General features: G+C 54.5%; 1 protein-coding gene and 1 non-coding gene across 2 annotated transcripts; both read left to right on the top strand.

Moving 5' to 3' along the window:
* The first annotated feature begins 44 nt into the window (after positions 1–44).
* Positions 45–15,846, top strand: PRRC2A (proline rich coiled-coil 2A). Its single transcript, XM_030850683.2, has 31 exons — positions 45–310; positions 2,133–2,307; positions 2,820–2,997; positions 3,363–3,462; positions 3,557–3,629; positions 3,969–4,112; positions 4,258–4,409; positions 4,605–4,684; positions 4,834–4,976; positions 5,661–5,751; positions 5,864–6,080; positions 6,497–6,971; positions 7,545–7,735; positions 7,959–8,253; positions 8,628–8,838; positions 9,040–10,905; positions 11,415–11,686; positions 11,885–12,015; positions 12,255–12,384; positions 12,492–12,577; positions 12,774–13,007; positions 13,154–13,294; positions 13,402–13,473; positions 13,592–13,759; positions 13,960–14,042; positions 14,226–14,436; positions 14,534–14,632; positions 14,772–14,984; positions 15,098–15,192; positions 15,303–15,393; positions 15,513–15,846. The coding sequence occupies exons 2-31, from the start codon at positions 2,196–2,198 to the stop codon at positions 15,651–15,653; spliced, it is 6,495 nt and encodes a 2,164-aa protein (XP_030706543.1). The 5' UTR covers positions 45–310; positions 2,133–2,195; the 3' UTR covers positions 15,654–15,846.
* On the top strand, positions 2,490–2,620 carry LOC115849459 (small nucleolar RNA SNORA38). The gene has a single exon (XR_004038014.1). It is a non-coding gene; the product is annotated as a small nucleolar RNA SNORA38 (small nucleolar RNA).
* Positions 15,847–16,425: the final 579 nt, after the last annotated feature.

Raw genomic sequence — 16,425 nt, 5'->3', positions numbered from 1 at the left:
TCAGCTTCGCACGCTCTGCTTTTTTTAATAAGGATAGCCCTGGAAGTAAAGAGGGATAGGGTAGAAAGCTCCCCGCCCTTTATGCAAATTAAGAGGCGTGTTTATGCGCGGTGGGAGGCGGCGGGGGGGGCGCTCCCGGGGGTGGCGGTTGCCCGGATGGGCCGTTAGTCGGGGCCCAGCCGCGGAGTGAGCGAGGGAGACGGGAGGAGCCGAACCCGGCGCCATCCGCCGCCATCCGCCCCCGCCCCACCGCCATCCCACCCCGGGGAGCCCCTAGGCCCCGGTCCCGGACTCCCGCGCACCCGGCCAGGTGAGTCTGGGCGAGCCGAATGCTAACGCCCTTTTCCGGCGCGGGAGCAGCGGTGGCAGCGGCAGCAGCGGCGGTGGCGGGCCGGGGGGAGGAGAAGCTGCCATTAGCCGCCGCCATTTTGTCCTCCTGCTGCCGGGCCCTGCCTGCCCCTCCCCCTCCGATACTCCCACCCTGGGACCCGCACTTCCAGCCCTTCTCTGAGTCTATGGCCTGCCCTTACCCACTCACCTTATGGCTTCATGGGGCGACCCCCCACTCCTGGGCCGTAACCCCCCCCGCCCCCTGTTGCGCTCCTGGCCTTTCACCCGTATTTGTGGTCCCCTTCCCTGCCGCCGCTCTAGGGTGGGCCGCGCCTGACTGTCCTCTTCTCCAAGAGTCTCCCTTCCTTCAGTGGACCCCTCCCATCATCCAGCGCTAAGGTTCCCCCTTCTTGACGCCCCACTTCGCGTCGAGTCACTCCCACTCTGGAGCCCTGCTTTTATCCCGCATCTGTGCTTTCTACGTTCCTCAATTTCTTTTCTGCTTTTTTCATGTTTCCTTTCTTATCTCCTGTCTATCCCAACCCCGCCCTTTCTCCTGGGTCTCTTGACGTTGCTCCCTTACTTTGGTCTACATCCTTTTCCTACCATTCCCGCTTACGTGTATTATTTCCCACCTGCTTTCGTATTAATTCTCTTTTATTTTAGTTTCTTCACGATTTTTCTGTCCCTTTTTCCTTCATAAATTTATTTTCAAAGACTGGCCTCCTTAAACACCTTAAAAGCAATCCTTATCTAACCTGTCTTAAAGTTCTTGATTTGGGTTATCATCCTGGTCCTGTCTGGATGTCTCACCAACTCCCATCTCTTTCCTTTACACCATTCTCTATAAACGAATGCCTTGTCACCCAGGAACTGACCGATGTTGGAGAGTTTGGCCGGCTTGGGGAGCAAGGGGTATTAGGGAAAGAAATGACTGCCGATGTGTGTTTTTACTGGGGGTAGGAAAATGAAGTTGGTTCCGGCCTCGGCCCCATGGTTACATGGTATGCTTGAGGTGGGTCCATAATGCTTTGTTTCTCTCACATCTACATAGGGTAAACCAGAGCCCACCAGTATTTCATCTGCAGACAAAAATTTTTCCAGGAGCTGGGATGGGGGCAAGTGTAGGAAAAGACAGGCTATCCCAAATACTTGGTTCTATAGCTTGGGAGTATGTAGAGCCCCATTTGTTCCCTCAGGAGTTCTCTTGCACCAGCCCCCAGTCTGGCTGAGCAAGCTCATAAAATCCTTAAACTCTGGCATACCTTCCTGCAAACCTCCTCGGATGGGAGTGAGGCGGCTGGGAATAGAACCTGGCACACAGGAAGCTGGTATCTAATAAGTAGGGGATCTAAAGCTCTGTTCCTTACGTGATGGAGCTGTATGCGTCTTTCTGGTGTTCTCTGGAGCTTGGACTTGCCCTTTTTTATTGTAGGTCTCTGAAATGATTTTGGTGGAGAGAGATTATCACTTGTGGGCATAACGAAGAGGCTGCTACGCTTTATATAGGCTGGTACAGAGGGAAGAGTGTTTGTATTAGGAAGATACTGGATTTTTATTTGGGTTTCCTTAGCAAGAGATGTCTAGGGGAAAGAGGGAACATGGCATTTGGGCTCTGTGGGGAGCTAAGTAGATAATGGTTGCTTAAAGCGACTGGGGTGTTTGAATAGGCTGGAGGAAGAGACACTAGAGGGCCACATATCTGGGCCCCTGATGAGAATAAAAGGGAGCCTACGAGTCTAAGCTTCTGGTGGAGTCTCTAAATGGAGCAGAGACTGAAACACTTGGTATCTGGCCCACAGGCTCCGGCACGTTTTGGGGGAGGTGCCTGCAGGACCCAACGTACTCAATGAGCTTCCAGCGCAATGTCCGATCGCTCGGGGCCGACTGCCAAGGGGAAGGATGGAAAAAAGTATTCCTCGCTCAACCTGTTTGATACATATAAGGGCAAGTCCTTAGAGATCCAGAAACCCGCTGGTGAGGGTCCTGCAATGATGTTCCTAATTATAGGAGGCTGGGCATGAATGGGGCACATATTTCAGAGCTCTTCGAAGGGAAACAACTATGGTACATACATCCAAAGGTTAGAGAAACACTAGAGACTTTCTAATTTTATCTTGGGTCCCATGGGGATGTTGCGCTTTGGGTGAACACCAGTACCCTCCTACAAAGGCGTGTCTGTGGTTTCCCGTCTTTGGACACGTAAGAATTGGAGGCAGAGAAATGTGGACTTGGAGAAGTCTGGGGCCAGCTTGCTCCCTGCAGGCTCAAGATCAACCATCCCACATAGAAGTATTGAATGTAAAGCATCTCAGCCTTCTTTCCTGATAGAATTTCAGAGGTTGCCTAGGGCAAAGGGAGGGAAGGTTTCTAGGAGAAGTTTGGTTTCTAAGAGAAGATATTGAGGATGTCTAAATGGGACCTAGGGTAGGATGCTGTCAGATCTCTTATATAAAGCATTTTTCACTCTCTTTCCACCTTTTCTCCAGTTGCCCCTCGCCATGGCCTGCAGAGTCTCGGGAAAGTTGCCATTGCTCGGCGTATGCCACCCCCAGCCAACCTTCCAAGCCTGAAAGCCGAGAACAAAGGCAATGACCCCAACGTCTCACTAGTGCCGAAAGACGGAACAGGATGGGCAAGCAAACAGGAGCAGTCCGACCCCAAGAGGTAGACAGAGACCTGGGGGACTTAGAGTTATGAATATTTTAACTTTGAACTTCAGGATGAATGGGGGCTTGGTCTAGCCTGGCCACATGAGAGTCAGAGACAAACAGGGAAGGCCCTGTCCTGCCTATTGTAGGACTCCTGTTAGATGACTGATGAATGGTACCTTTAGCTTTCTGTCAGATGTAAAGAAAGCTTGAAGAACAAAGGACAGCCTATGCAGGGTGACGAGCTTATGGTATTTTGCCCTAATACTTTTTAAAAGTAGGGAGTAGACCTGGGTTCAGTTCCTGTCCTCCACCAGTTGGAGAAGCAGTGGAGCTGGAGCCATCTCAGACTCTAACCTTCTCATCCTACCATCCCCTCAGTTCCGATGCCTCAACCGCTCAGCCGCCGGAATCGCAGCCACTGCCGGCTTCACAGACGCCTGCCTCCAACCAACCGAAACGACCCCCAGCAGCCCCCGAGGTATCTGAAGAACTGGATGTTATTTAAGGGGCAGGGGCAAGAATGGCTTGAAGCTTCTCATCCACGTCACCATTTATTATCTCTGCTTCCCCAGAACGCTCCTTCGGTTCCAAGCGGGGTAAAGTCCTGGGCACAAGCCAGTGTCACCCATGGAGCACATGGAGATGGTGAGTGCAGGGCTATTTGGGGAGGTCTCTTTGCGCACCATAGTAGGCAGGAGTCCTGCACTGTACCTCCACTGTACCTCCTCATTCCTCTTTGGCTAAATTTTGGATCCCATATTCAAGTTTCATGGGACACACATGAGCAAGTTTGTCTCAGAATTAACTGAACGTGAGGAGGATGTCCCAAAACTGACCTTTTTTCTTGGGGAATGAACATGTAGTACGTAGGGGGTGAGTTTGGAGGCAGAACTGGATCTGCTACCTATCAGACCCTTCCACTCTCATGGTGCGTCCTCAGTAAATGTACTTGTGTCTCCTACTTTTGCACCTCAACACCAACAGGTGGAAGGGCATCAAGCCTACTGTCACGATTCTCTCGAGAGGAATTTCCGACCCTGCAGGCGGCTGGCGACCAGGACAAGGCTGCCAAGGAAAGGGAGTCTGCCGAACAGTCGTCTGGGCCCGGACCAAGCCTCCGCCCCCAAAGTGAGTGGCCGCCATTAGTGAGTGAATGAGTGGTTACCTTTTGGCCAGGACATTATCTTATTCCATCTCAGAGTTAGGTGCTAGCTTATTCATCTTTCTCCCCATCATTTTCAGCTATGTTCTCTCTGCCTTTTCCAAAATACAGATTCTACAACTTGGAGGGACGGAGGTGGGCGTGGCCCTGATGAGCTGGAGGGCCCGGACTCCAAACTTCATCACGGCCATGATCCCCGGGGTGGGCTGCAGCCTGCAGGCCCACCCCAGTTCCCTCCCTACCGCGGAATGATGCCGCCTTTCGTGAGTTTGGGTATCTTGTTTTGGATTGGTTGTGCTGGAAGTTAGAGAGTTAGGAATTAGGGCTTAGTTTTTGGAGGGGACACATGGAAAGCAGGGGCCTGTGACATATAGTGAGGGTGGGAGGATAATAGGTTTAGGGAGCTGGTAGGCTATTTGACTGTCCCTCTGAGCAGCTACTATTGGGCCCTTTTGCAGATGTATCCCCCATATCTCCCGTTCCCTCCGCCCTATGGACCCCAGGGGCCTTACCGATACCCCACTCCTGATGGGCCCGGGTGAGTAATCTAGGTCTGGGTTTGTGGTTGGGGACAGGGGAAGCCTACTGGGGAGGAGATGGTTTTCTAGCCAGGAGGCTCAGTCTCGTATGTGATTATACAACATGCTGTCTTTTAACCTCTTCTCCCCTTTGCTTTTTCATACATAGCCGTTTCCCCCGTGTGGCAGGCCCCCGAGGTTCAGGGCCACCAATGCGCCTCGTAGAACCTGTGGGTCGGCCTTCCATTCTTAAAGAAGATAATCTCAAAGAGTTTGATCAGTTGGACCAGGAGAATGATGATGGTTGGGCAGGTGAGTGGATACTAAGGACCAGGTATTTTTGTTTTGGTTTGGTTTTGGTTTGGGGTTTTTTTGTTTGTTTTGGTTTTTGGTTTCGTTTGGTTTTTGGCTGCACTACACAAGTTATGAGATCTTAATTCCCCTACCAGGGATTGAACCCAGGCCCTTGGCAGTGAAAGTGTGGAGTCCTGACCACTGGACCGCCAGGGAATTCCCAAGTATTTTAGTTTTAAAAAGCAAAATCTGATGAGGAAAAAACGGGTTATACAGGACTTCTCTGGTAGTCCAGTGACTAAGACTTCACCTTCCAGTGCAGGGGGTGCAGGTTCGATCCCTGGTCGGGGAGCTAAGATCCCACATGCCTCACGGCCAAAAACCAAAACAAAACAGAAGCAATACTGTAACAAATTCAATAAAGACTTTAAAAATGGTCCACGTCAAAAAAAAAAAATCTTAAAAAACGGGTTGTATGGGAGAAAAGCAGACACTGAAAGGTAGGGGAGATACGTGGAAGAAAGCCAAGTCCTGGTAGAGAACTAAGAGGAGTGAGAATGAGAGTCATGGTGGGGATCTGGATGTCAGTGGGAGGAGGGCAGTTGGCATTAGTAGTACATCCTATCACAGTTCCTGTGTTCCAGAAAATATGAGATTGGAGAGCAGAATGCTTGGGTTACCACTCTTCACTGTTCTCCTCAGGGGCCCACGAGGAGGTCGACTACACTGAGAAGCTCAAGTTCAGCGATGAGGAAGACGGGCGAGACTCCGATGAGGAGGGAGCTGAGGGCCAGTGAGTTCGGGCCCTCTGGGGAGAGGAGGGGGCTCTGTTTCTCTCATGGTAATATACTCTTAAAGGAGTTCGGTTGCAGCTGATTGTAATTCCACTGTTGGTCTACTCACAGCAAGGAGTCCCAGTCAGCTGCTGGTGAGGAACGGCCCCCTGAAGCAGATGGCAAAAAGGGCAACTCCCCCGGCAGCGAACCACCCCCTCCCAAGACGGCCTGGGCAGAGACCTCTCGGCCTCCAGAGACAGAGCCGGGGCCTCCTGCCCCAAAGCCTCCCCCACCCCCACCTCACCGGGGCCCCACCGGGAACTGGGGCCCCCCTGGGGACTACCCAGTGAGTGTCTACAATGAGGGGTTGAGAGGGTCAGTTGTGGGAGATTAGTTTCAGCTGAGTAATTGAAGCAGTAGTAATAAGAGGAAGCTGGAGGGAGGACCGAAAATGGGCTGCAGGAAATGTAGAGCTGTGGAGCATCTCTGGAAAGGTTTGGAAAATCGTCGGTGTTAGGCGAGTCTGGGTGAAAAGAGAAACTGGGATGCCAGTTAGGAAAAACAAGGAGACCTGGATGTTTGGGTCTCTGAAAGAGAGGAAACAAGACTAGGATCATGAGTTTGTCCCTACCCTGAGAGGCCATCAGCCCCTAGGCCTGGTCTTTGCACCTGCAGGTAGAGACAGTTGATCAGTCTGTGAAAGCGATCATAAGAAACATAATGACTGATACCTCTGGCCCTGCTGGGTCTGCCCACTGACAGGATCGCGGGGGCCCTCCCTGCAAGCCCCCAGCACCCGAAGATGAGGATGAGGCTTGGCGGCAGCGGCGAAAGCAGTCTTCATCTGAAATCTCCCTGGCTGTGGAGCGAGCCCGGCGACGGCGAGAGGAGGAGGAACGGCGCATGCAGGAGGAACGCAGGGCAGCCTGTGCCGAGAAACTCAAGCGACTCGATGAGAAGTTTGGGGCACCTGACAAGCGGCTCAAATCGGAACCTGCTGTACCACCTGCTGCCCCTCCTGCCCCCGCTCCACCACCTGCGGCCCCCAAAGAACTCCCCGCACCTCCAGCTCCTCCACCGGCACCAGTCCCGACACCTGAAAAAGAACCAGAAGAGCCGGCACAGGCCCCTCCTGCCCAGTCCACCCCCACTCCAGGTGTGGCTCCAGCTCCCACCGTGGTGAGTGGTGGTGGCAGCACCAGTAGCACCAGCAGTGGCAGCTTCGAAGCCAGCCCAGGTATGGAGATGGTGATGGGTACTACCAGGTGCCAGATCTCTTATCTGCTTGGGGTTGAGGGTGCAGGTGGTAAGGATGTGAGTAAAGGAAATAGAAGGCAGTTGTTTTGGTTTATTGGACCATCGGTGGTAGGATCGAGAAGGGTCTTTTCACTTGTATGGACATCCTAGGGGGAAAGGTTTTGTTACTTGAATTCCTGAATAAGTAGTGACCTGAAACCACTTCCCGTAGGCCTAGAGTGGAGCAAGGCTGAAGAAAGTGTCTGTTACTTTTGATGGTCTCATGGGAAGTTAATGCCACCACCATTGGCTTTTGGGAGACCATGAAGTGTTTTCATGGGTTTTAAATGGGATGGTCTTAATCTTTAGTGGGGGACTAGAGGTGAGAGCTGAAATTATGAGGGTGTTCATGGAACCTTTAGTGGGGGAGCTAGAGGTGAGAGCTGAAATTATGGGGGTGTTCATGGAACCGTTAGTGGGGGAGCTAGAGGTGAGAGCTGAAATTATGGGGGTGTTCATGGAATATCTGTCAGGGGACTAAACCACTTTGATGAGTATCTTTTCTTTCATGCAGTGGAACCCCAACTACCCTCAAAAGAGGGTCCTGAACCACCAGAAGAGGTTCCTTCTCCTGCCACGCCCCCAGCCCCAAAGGTGGAGCCCAAGGGTGATGGTGTTGGTCCTACCCGGCAGCCCCCCAGCCAAGGCTTGGGCTACCCCAAGTATCAGAAATCATTGCCTCCTCGTTTCCAGCGGCAGCAGCAGGTGAAACTAAGTTACTTCCCCTCTTAAAGGCTACTTTTCTTGGATTTATCCTATCCATGAGTTACTTTCTGGGACTCTCTACCATTTCTCTTTCCTTTGTGTCCCCCTAGTTTCCATCTAGTCGAGGTGTTTGTCGCACTTGCCGGTTTTTGGTTTTTGTTTTGTTCGTTTTTTTTGTTTGGGGCCTTTGATGCCTCTCTCATCCCCTTTTGTCTTTCCCCAGGAGCAGCTCTTGAAGCAGCAACAGCAGCAGTGGCAGCAGCATCAACAGGGCTCCGCCCCACCTGCCCCAGTGCCCCCATCACCACCACAGCCTGTGACCATGGGGGCTGTGCCAGCTCCACAGGCTCCTCCACCACCCCCCAAGGCCCTATACCCAGGTGCTCTGGGCCGGCCCCCACCCATGCCCCCTATGAACTTTGATCCCCGCTGGATGATGATTCCTCCTTATGTGGACCCCCGGCTCCTTCAGGGCCGGCCCCCTCTGGATTTCTATCCTCCTGGTGTGCATCCCTCTGGTAAGGGGCCATAGAAGAGGGAGGGGATGGTGGACCCCTTAGTCCTGGGAAGTGGGTATCAGCATCTTGCTACGGGGATGAAGGGCCACCAATTAAGAGGGGAGCCTAGCACTGCTGAGATACCTCTTTGTTGCAGAAATGAAACAGTGGTCCTTCTTTAACTGGGATTTACCTGGGTGAGGGGATTAATTGGATTCATCTCTAGGGAAGCTTAGTGGGTAACTGTGTTTCAGGAGCGTGGGCAAGGCCCCGGAGATGGAGGTGCCGACATTGACTGGGCTGACATGGAGGATTAACTGGGGAGATGCTTTTTGGGCTGGAGGGTTTGTAACATAAAAAAGGGGGGTCTTTCTCATACTATTTTGTTTCCTCAGGCCTGGTTCCCCGGGAGCGCTCAGACAGTGGAGGCTCAAGCTCAGAGCCATTTGAGCGCCACGCACCCCCACTCTTGCGGGATCGCGGCACCCCACCAGTGGATCCAAAGTTGGCCTGGGTAGGAGATGTCTTCACCACCACACCTGCTGACCCCCGCCCACTTACCTCACCACTGCGCCAGGCTGCTGACGAGGATGAGAAGGGGATGAGGTGAGTCTGAGTAGAGAAATGGGTGGGTTTCCAGTGAAAATATCTAGGCTAGGAGAAAAGGTACTTTGGGTTATCAGTGAAGTGATAGGGTTAACGTGAAAGGAGTGTCTGGGTTATAATAAAGTGTTCTCTTTCCCCATCTAGTTGGGTTTCCTCGTCTTAAGATACTTAATTTCCATTCTTTTCTGTCTCCCTCTTCAGGAGCGAGACCCCTCCAGTACCTCCCCCACCACCCTATCTGGCCAGTTATCCGGGCTTTCCTGAGAATGGAGCCCCTGGGCCCCCAATCCCTCGCTTCCCTCTGGAGGAGCCAGCTCCCCCAGGGCCCCGTCCACTCCCCTGGCCCCCAGGCAATGATGAGGCAGCCAAGATACAAGCTCCACCACCCAAAAAGGAAACCTCCAAGGAGGAGACTCCACAGCTGACCGGGCCAGAAGCAGGTCGAAAGCCTGCCCGTGGAATTGGAGGCCAAGGTCCCCCGCCACCTCGCAGAGAGAGCCGCACTGAGACCCGCTGGGGCCCTCGTCCAGGCAGCAGTCGTCGTGGAATCCCTCCAGAGGAGCCAGGGGCCCCTCCCCGCCGCGCTGGGCCTATCAAGAAACCCCCCCTGCCTGCAAAAGTCGAAGATCTGCCCCCCAAGCCCCTCGAACAGGGGGATGAAACCCCCAAGCTTCCAAAGCCAGACCCGTTGAAGACGGCAAAGGGGAAGATAGGTGGCCCCAAGGAGACCCCACCCAGTGGGACTCTTTCCCCTGCCCCAAGGCTTCGGAGGGACTATTCCTATGAGAGAGTGGGTCCTACCGCTTGCCGGGGTCGGGGCCGAGGGGAGTATTTTGCCAGAGGGAGGGGTTTTCGGGGCACCTATGGGGGACGGGGGCGGGGAGCCCGAAGCCGAGAGTTCCGTAGTTACCGGGAATTCCGAGGAGATGATGGGCGTGGAGGTGGGGCAGGGGGACCAAACCATCCTCCTGCTCCCCGAGGCCGCACTGCCAGCGAGACACGGAGTGAGGGTTCAGAGTATGAAGAAATCCCCAAGCGGCGCCGGCAGCGGGGTTCAGAGACAGGCAGCGAGACCCATGAGAGTGATCTGGCCCCCTCAGACAAGGAGGCCCCGACACCCAAGGAAGGAGTACTTACGCAGGTCCCTCTTGCTCCCCCACCATCAGGAGCACCCCCTTCACCAGCCCCAGCCCGCTTTTCCACTGCCCGAGGTGGACGAGTCTTCACTCCCAGAGGGGTGCCATCACGCCGGGGTCGAGGGGGAGGGCGGCCCCCTCCCCCCATTTGCCCAGGCTGGAGCCCCCCAACCAAGTCTCTGGCTCCAAAGAAGCCTCCAACAGGTCCTTTGCCTCCAAGTAAGGAACCTTTGAAAGAGAAGCTGATCCCAGGGCCCCTGTCCCCCATGGCCCGAGGAGGCAGCAGTGGAGGCAGCAACATAGGCATGGGTGTGGAAGACGGAGAGCGGCCCAGAAGGAGGCGACATGGGAGGGCTCAGCAGCAGGACAAACCGCCTCGTTTCCGGAGACTGAAACAGGAACGGGAGAACGCTGCCAGGGGGGCTGAGGGCAAGACCTCTTCCCTTGCCCTTCCAGTCTCCACTCCTGGACCGGAGGAGGCCCTCACAACGGTAGCAGTGCCCCCGCCACCTCGCCGGGCAGCTGCTAAGTCTCCCGATCTGTCAAACCAGAACTCAGACCAAGCCAATGAGGAATGGGAGACTGCCTCAGAGAGCAGTGACTTTGCCAGTGAGCGCCGGGGTGACAAGGAGGCTCCGCCAGCAGCACTGCTAACCCCCAAAGCTGTGGGGACTCCCGGAGGCAGTGGGGGTGGAGCTGGACCAGGCATTTCAGCCGTGTCCCGTGGAGAGCTGAGCCAGAGAGCCAAGGATTTGAGCAAGCGGAGCTTCTCGAGTCAGCGGCCAGGCATGGAAAGGCAGAACCGGCGCCCAGGCCCAAGCAGCAAGTCTGGCAGTGGTGGCGGTAGCAGTGGAGGTGGCGGGGGTCCTGGAGGGAGGACCGGCCCAGGGCGAGGGGACAAGAGGAGCTGGCCCTCTCCCAAGAACCGAAGGTGGGTACAGACAGGTGACTAAGTTTATTCTTAGGGTTAAAAAGTTGGGGGAGGGGAGAAAACCTGGGGGAAAGGTGTGGTTGGGTGCTGTGGACTGGAGTGTGAGATCTGAGGGCGCAGGGTAAGCTTTTAGGCACACTAGGTTATCCATGTCTAGGTAAACTAGCTGGAAAGCAGTTGACAGCGTTGGGAACACCCATATTCCTTGCTTTCTCCTTGATCGTTACAAGTAGAATTCCTTGGAAGTGCTCAGAAATGGGGAATTCCCTGGCTGTCCAGTGGTTAGGACTCGGTGCTTTCACTGCTGGAGCCTGGGTTCGATCCCTGGCTGGGGAGCCGAGAATCCCATAAGCCGCACGGTGTGGGGGGGTGGGGGAAAGTGCTCAGAAACACCTGGATTTTAGCGCAGAGGACTGGTTGGTTGAAGGTGGAGAGATAGAAGAGATTGGACTTGTAGGGAAGATATAACAATTCTGTGCATACTGGAACAGATGCTCTGTTTTCTTCAGCCGTCCTCCAGAGGAGCGTTCCCCAGGGCTCCCTCTGCCTCCCCCACCCCCCAGCAGTTCTGCTGTCTTCCGCCTGGACCAGGTTATCCACAGCAACCCTGCTGGCATCCAACAGGCTCTGGCCCAGCTCAGCAGCCGCCAAGGAAGTGCAGCTGCACCAGGGGGCCACCCAAGGCCCAAGCCTGGGCCTCCCCAAACCCCCCAAGGCCCTTCCCCTCGGCCCCCAACCCGGTATGACCCTCAGAGGGCCAACAACAATGACGTCAATTCGGGTAAGCTGGAGGGGCTGAGGGTGCAAATGTCTCCATCCCCAGAGAAGGCCAGGTGCTGAAGGGGGAGGAATCTGGCCTGGGAGCCCTGATGCTGGGTGTCTGCACTGAGGGTGGAAGGGTTGGGAGGTGGAGTACAGAGGGAAAAACTCGGTTCAGTGATAGAGCAAGACATGCTGACGGATTTCCCCTTTTCCCCAGACCCCCACTTGGAGGAGCCAGGGCCGATGGTCAGGGGGGTGGGCGGGACTCCCCGGGACTCTGCCGGGGTTAATCCCTTCCCCCCCAAACGGCGAGAGCGGCCTCCCAGAAAACCGGAGCTGCTGCAGGAGGTGAGGGATGGGGCTTGAGGTGATGTTTCACTGCTCTCACTTTCAAAGGTTTTCACTTACGTTTTCTTCACTCTTTTTCCTATTTCTGTCATTGTGTTTTTACCCCAAATTCTCAGCGTTAGTCGCTGTTTATCTCCCACGTCTCCCTTTTTCCCCACAACTGGGGCACTCTGTCTCAGGTGCTTACATTCCCCAGTTCCCACCTCATTCATGTTTTGCTTCTGGTCTCTCACCTTTAGGAATCTTTGCCACCTTCTCATAGCTCTGGATTCTTGGGCCCCAAACCCGAGGGCCCAGGCCCTCAGGGAGAGTCCAGAGATGCAGGAACAGAGGCCCTGACCCCTCACCTCTGGAATCGTATACATACTGGTGAGTTAAGCTGAGCAGAAGGAAAGGACTGTGTTAGAGGGCTTAGAGAGCGAGGCGCGCCGCAGAGCCATTTTCTCTCACTCCTGTTGTGTTGGTGCTCCTCCCAGCCACTAGCCGGAAGAGTTACCAGCCTGGCTCCATGGAGCCTTGGATGGAACCCCTGAGTCCTTTTGAGGATGTGGCTGGCACAGAGGTAAGTGAGGGTGGGAAGGAGTGTCTGAGCTGGGATTTTATTGAACACTGGTCATACTTCCCCACCTATGCTGGGATGAGTATGGGGCTGTTGCATCACGTAGCTGCCTACTTTGTGTAGTTTGTCTATGTGTGTACCAGAGTCAGGTATTGGGGTGGTTTCTACTCTGACCTAACTCCTTCTCCACTCCTCTCAGATGAGTCAGTCTGACAGTGGGGTGGACCTGAGTGGGGATTCTCAGGTGTCATCAGGTCCCTGCAGCCAGCGAAGTTCCCCTGATGGAGGACTCAAGGGGGCAGCAGAGGGGCCCCCCAAGCGGTCTGGAGGCCCCTCCCCCCTGAATGCTGTTCCTGGTGAGGGTCCACCTGGCTCTGAACCCTCTGAACCTCCTAGGAGACGGCCACCTGCCCCCCACGATGGGGACAGAAAGGTAAACGACCAAGAAAGGATCAGAAGAATGTTTCTGGGACTTTGACTTTGGCCTTACCTTTGCCTCCCCTTTCCTCTGCCTGTGTGTGCTGATTGGGGCTTCCTTTTCCTTTCCGCAATCCTACTTCACTGTGTTGCCCTACCCAGGAGCTGCCCCGGGAGCAGCCTCTGCCCCCTGGGCCCATTGGCACAGAACGATTGCAGCGTACAGACCGAGGCCCAGAGCCTGGCTCCCTCCGGCCATCCCATCGACCTGGTCCTCCAGTCCAGTTTGGTACCAGTGACAAGGTCTGTGTAGGCTAGATCTGGGTGTCTTGGGTTGGGTGGACTAGAAGTGGGATGTGGAGGACACATGTCTGAATCATGGGACAATCTCTCCTGCCTCATGATCACAGGACTCGGACTTGTGCCTAGTGGTGGGAGACAGTTTAAAAGCAGAGAAGGAGCTAACGGTATCAGTCACTGAGGTAAGTGGGAGAGTGAGGTTTTGGGGAAAGACCTTAGACTTCTGGAGAAGGCGTCTGGGAGTGACTTGGGCATCCAGGTTGCCCAGATAGCCCCCTTGACAAGGCTTGTCCTTCCCAGGCCATTCCCATAGCCCGAGACTGGGAGCTGCTCCCCTGTGCTTCTGCCTCAGCTGAGCCACAATCCAAGAACCTGGGTTCTGGGCACTGTGGCCCAGAGACCAGCTCCTCAGGCCAACGCTTGTACCCTGAGGTCTTCTATGGCAGCCCTGGGCCTCCCAGTTCTCAGGTAGGTCCTACTTCCTATCCCAAGACCCCTTTCTGCCCCTTTCTGTAGTCTCGTAATATCAAACCTTTCCAATTTGTAGTTTTTAACACTTTTTTTTTTTGTCATTTCATTTTTCTCCCTGCTTTTGCTGTAGTGGGTGGGGTGAGTGAGCTTTTCTTGACCAGGAAAACTGGAGCTATTCCATACTTGCTCTCCTGCAGGTTTCAGGGGGAGCCATAGACTCTCAGCTACATCCCAACAATGGAGGTTTCCGCCCTGGGACACCCTCATTGCACCCTTACAGGTAAGACTAGATCTCTGTGGATCTCAGAAGGAAATGGAACTGTGTTTCAGGGGAAGAAGGAAGGGGAATACATTTCTAGGGTACCTGGCGGCTAGTGAACTTAACAGTACTGCTCAGACTAAAGGAGTAAATGACTTTGGCTTCCTGATGCCTTTCCTCCACCTTGCCCCAATTTCTTTTCAGATCACAGCCCCTGTACCTCCCCCCAGGCCCAGCCCCACCCTCGGCACTGCTCTCTGGGGTAGCTGTCAAGGGCCAGTTTCTGGATTTCTCCCCACTGCAAGCAGCAGAGCTGGGGAAGTTGCCAGCTGGAGGAGTTCTCTACCCTCCACCTTCCTTCCTCTACTCTCCAGCTTTCTGCCCTAGCCCTTTGCCAGACCCACCCTTGCTTCAGGTAAGAAGAGGTGGGGGTGTGCTGGGCTTAGGGAGTTAGGGGTGGGGTGAAGAATGCTTTTGGGGGAGTTGACTTATTCCTCCCTGTTCCCCAACAGGTGCGACAGGATCTGCCATCCCCTTCAGACTTTTATTCTCCTCCTCTGCAACCTGGTGGCCAAAGTGGCTTCCTCCCCTCAGGGGCCCCTGCCCAGCAGGTACCTTTTATCTTCCCAGTTCCCTTTTGTTCTGTTCTCCTCCAACTTCCAGCTTTTTTTGTTACCTGTTCGGACTCTCTGCATGGTTTTCTGACATTCCTCCCTGCCCCAACACACACTCCCATGTTTCTCGTTACAGGTGCTTCTACCCATGGTGGACTCTCAGCTGCCTGTGGTGAACTTCGGCTCCCTGCCACCAGCGCCGCCTCCTGCCCCACCCCCCCTTTCTCTGTTACCTGTGGGCCCTGCTCTGCAGCCCCCCAGCCTGACTGTGCGGCCCCCACCTGCTCCTGCTACTCGGGTGCTGCCTTCACCTGCCAGGCCCTTCGGCCCTAGCTTGGGGCGAGCAGAGGTAAGGTACAGGAACTGAAGTGCTAGGGAACCCCAAGAGTTAGGGGTAAGGATTTAGCATCTCGAGATAAAAGCGTTGAGAGGCAGGATGCTCATGAATTTTTTGTCCTTCAGCTGCACCCAGTAGAACTAAAGCCGTTCCATGATTATCGAAAACTGAACAGCAACCTTGGGGGACCTGGGTCATCACGTACTCCTCCAGCTGGAAGGCAAGAGAAGGGAATGGGGATGCAGACTGCCTATCCATCCCCAAGGACTTACTTTCTTTGGGGACCAGGGGGAGGTCTTAAGGTTGCCTCAAATGCCATTCCTCCTTCAGGTCTTTCTCTGGCCTCAACTCCCGTCTCAAGGCCCCACCTTCCACCTACAGTGGAGTCTTCCGCACCCAGCGCATCGACCTCTACCAACAGGTGAAGGAGAAACCCCTGTGGTCTCAAGTCTTAATTTAAAAGTCACCACCTGAGTTCCTGTCCTTTCATCCCTGACCTCCCTGTTTGACTTAACTCTTCCACATGTACCTGTCCCCCAGGCCTCCCCACCAGATGCCCTGTGCTGGACGCCGAAGCCTTGGGAGCGGACGGGGGCACCTTCTCGAGAAGGGCCATCCCGAAGGGCAGAGGAGCCTGGGCCCCGAGGGGACAAGGAGCCTGGATTGCCCCCACCCCGCTGAGGGAGTGCCCTTTGCCCCCCCCCCCGGGGCTTGTATATAGATTATAAATATATAAGGGGGAAAGGGGTGGGTGGGGAGGGGTTGTGGGGCTGGGGCCTCACTTCCCCTCCTCCCCCCTCCCCTGGTCCCCTATCCCTGGGGCCGTTTGTTAAAAAAGAATAATAAAAGGATTAAAAAAATATTTCCAAAATGATTTTGGGGATGGGTCAGTTGTTTGCAATCTCCTGTGTCATGGTTCAGTGCCACGTGATCTGTAGAGTGGTTTCAGTCAGGGAACCGTTTCCCATTTACCTCAGTGATGTAACAGAACTACCTCAGAACAAACTTTTGTTGTATCTTTAAAGTTCTGTGGGCCAGGAACTGGAGCTGGGCTCCCTTGGGCAAATCTTGTGCCAGTGAGTGAGGTTGGTTGGTAACCAGTCAGTCAGCACCTGAGAGCTCCTTGGTCCTATAGGGCTTTTGCTCACATGTCTGGGGCCATGGTGGGACATCTGGAAGGCAGAACTCCATTGGGTTGTCAACCACTGTCTCTGCATGGCTTCTCTGGCAAGATATCCTGAGTCATAAGGCCTTTTAATGTCCCTCCCTGAGTCAGTGTTCCAAGAGGTCTGGGCAGAAGCTGCAAAGCTTACAACCTGGCCTTAGGTTTCTGCCACGTTCTATTTGCCCAGCACAAACTAGCTAAAAAGGGGAAGGGACAGCAGAGAATTTGCAGCCACATGTCCCTTTGGTCGTGTCTACAAAGAAAGGAAGTGCCTTTATAGCTGTCACA

Source organism: Globicephala melas, chromosome 11 (genome assembly GCF_963455315.2).
Source record: "Globicephala melas chromosome 11, mGloMel1.2, whole genome shotgun sequence".
NCBI lineage: Eukaryota > Metazoa > Chordata > Mammalia > Artiodactyla > Delphinidae > Globicephala > Globicephala melas.
The sequence above is the reverse complement of the archived record's forward strand: the minus strand, read 5'-3'. Positions and strand labels throughout refer to the sequence as shown.